The following is a 2,518-nucleotide window of genomic DNA, read 5'->3' as shown; positions in this document are numbered from 1 at the left end:
CTGTAATCCCAGCACTTTGGGAGGCTGAGGTGGGTGGATCACTTGAGGTCAGGAGTTCGAGACCAGCCTGGCCAACATGGTGGAACCCCGTCTCTATTAAAAATATAAAAGTTAGCTGGGTGTGGTAGCATATGCCTGTAATCCCAGCTACTTGGGGGGCTGAGGCAGAACTGCTTCAACCCAGGGAGCAGAGGTTGCAGTGAGATGAGATCACGCCACCACACTCCAGTCTGGGCAACAGAGCAAGCAAGACTCTATCTCAAGGGAAAAAAAAAAAAAGGCCAGGCGCGGTGGCTCACGCTTATAATGCCAGCACTTTGGGAGGCCGAAGCGGGCAGATCATGAGGTCAGATAGAGACCATCCTGGCTAACATGGTGAAACCCCATCTCTACTAAACGTACAAAAAATTAGGCGGGCGCCTGTAGTCCCACTACTTGGGAGGCTGAGGCAGGAGAATGGCATGAACCTGGGAAGCGGAGCTTGCAGTGAGCCGAGATTGTGCCACTGCACTCCAGCCTGGGAGACAGAGCAAGACTCCGTCTGAAAAAAAAAAAATATGGAGACACCAAGCAATCCAGGTTGGTTGGTCATCCTAGCTTAATCCTATCTCCATCCCTAATCCCAATTCCATTCTCACGTCCCACCCCATCTCCAACCCAATCTCCAACCCTCCACTGCAGTCCTAACCCTGTTTCCATCACTTCCTTTTGACTCATTCCCATCCTCAGCCGAGCCCTCACGCTGAGCTTCTCTTCTCCAGGTTCAAGTGCTCCACCAAGACCTCCAAGAGCAGGTGAGTTGGGGCTGGGAGTGTAGGAGACCCAGAGCTGGCTTTGCCCTGCTCTGGGCCTCAGCAACCATTCCTGCCTCCTCAGAAAAGGAAACAGAGAAACCCCCACTTCCTTGCAAGCCCCGGAACATGGCAGGTGAGAGCTGAGGGCTGGGGTTTTCCTGCTCACCTGGCTGAAGCCCTTCTTGAAATGACTTTCTCATCTCTTCTAGGACTGGACCTCGTCTCTGTCACGGGTCCACCTCCTCAACTGGGTGAGCAGTGGGAAGACCCTTTAAGAGGCCTAAGAGGGGATACCTAGATGTTTCCTTTCAATCCCCCAATTTTTGTTTATTTATTATTTTTGAGACAGAGTCTCGCTTTGTCATCCAGACTGGAGTGCAGTGGCGCGATCCTGGCCCACTGCAACCTCTGCCTCCTGGGTTCAAGTGATTCTCCTGCTTCAACCTCCCGAGTAGCTGGGACTACAGACATGAACCACCACACCTGACTAAACTTTGTATGTTTAGTAGAGACAGGGTTTTGCCATGTTGTCCAGGCTGGTCTTGAACTCCTGACCTCAGGTGATCCACCCGCCACGGCCTCCCAAACTGCTGGAATTACAGGCATGAGCCACTGCCCCCAGCCAGTCCCCTAAATTCTCACCAGAGAACAAAGCAGAGGTTGTTGATCTTGGAAGACAGAGTCTTTCGGTATCTTCTGAATAAACCTCTCTCCCCCTTTCTCCCAGCTGTGAATCTTGAGCCTTCTCCATTGCAGCCATCCCTGGCCGGTAAGTTATTATCCCCTGCAAGTGTCCTCCCATTTCCCCTCTGACAGTGGCTAGTGGATCTGATTGAGACCTATGACTCTACAGTGAGACCCTGAGTCAGAGGAACTTCTCCTTTAAGAAGTTGCTCCTTCAGGACCTGCTGCACTGTTCTGAGTTACTCTAGTGGGCACTGCTCTAAGTGAGAAAGCCATTCCTCGACATCACAGTTTGCAAACATGTTTTCTTTTTTGTCCTTCTGAGGACCAGAGTTATGTGGTTGTTTTGTTTTTGATAATGATGATGGTACTTATGGTTCTGTTGGTGATTGTGATGGAAGGATGAAGAAGGAGATGATGGAAAGGAAGAGGATGGTTGGTGGTAGTAACGATGGTAGAGGTAGTGACGGCATTGTTGGGTGCTCATGGTGGTGGTAGAGATACTAATGATGGTGGTGGTGGTGGAGATGGTGACGGTGTTATTGGTATTGATGATGGTAATGATGGTGGAGACAGTGATATGGTGGTGATGGGGGGTAGAGGTAGTGATGATGTTGTTGGTGATGGTGGTGGTGATGATGAAGGCAGTGATGGTGTTAGTGGGATGGTGATGGTGATAGTGGTGGTAGTGATGGTGTTGGTGGTGATGGTGTTGGTGATGATGGTAGAAGTAAGTGATGGTATTGTTGACAGTGACAATGTTGTTGGTGATGATGATGGTGATGGTGAAGGCAGTGATTGTGTTGGTAATGACAGTGCTGTTGGTAGTGATGATGGTGGTAATGGTGGAGGTGGTGATGGTGCTGTTAATATTGATAATGGTAGTGAGATAGTGTTAGGGTGGTGATGGTGGGTGGAGGTAGTGATGGTGTTGTTGGTACTGATGGTGGTGATGGTGGAGGTAGTGATGATGTTGGTAGTGATGATGGTGGTGATGGTGGAGGTAGTGATGATGTTGGTAGTGATGATGGTGGTGATGG

General features: G+C 50.0%; 1 protein-coding gene across 1 annotated transcript in view; it reads left to right on the top strand.

The window, feature by feature from the left end:
* The window catches only part of CLEC17A (C-type lectin domain family 17, member A), a 27,960-nt gene that overhangs the window by 6,549 nt on the left and 18,893 nt on the right, over nucleotides 1-2,518 (top strand). Inside the window, exons 4-7 of the mRNA XM_011981811.1 lie at nucleotides 762-794; nucleotides 877-927; nucleotides 1,004-1,045; nucleotides 1,522-1,563. Of these exons, the coding sequence (XP_011837201.1) occupies nucleotides 762-794; nucleotides 877-927; nucleotides 1,004-1,045; nucleotides 1,522-1,563 (168 nt within the window). The remainder of the gene's footprint in view (nucleotides 1-761; nucleotides 795-876; nucleotides 928-1,003; nucleotides 1,046-1,521; nucleotides 1,564-2,518) is intronic.

Source organism: Mandrillus leucophaeus, unplaced genomic scaffold, assembly GCF_000951045.1.
Source record: "Mandrillus leucophaeus isolate KB7577 unplaced genomic scaffold, Mleu.le_1.0 Scaffold230, whole genome shotgun sequence".
NCBI classification, from domain to species: Eukaryota; Metazoa; Chordata; class Mammalia; order Primates; family Cercopithecidae; genus Mandrillus; species Mandrillus leucophaeus.
The sequence above is the reverse complement of the archived record's forward strand: the minus strand, read 5'-3'. Positions and strand labels throughout refer to the sequence as shown.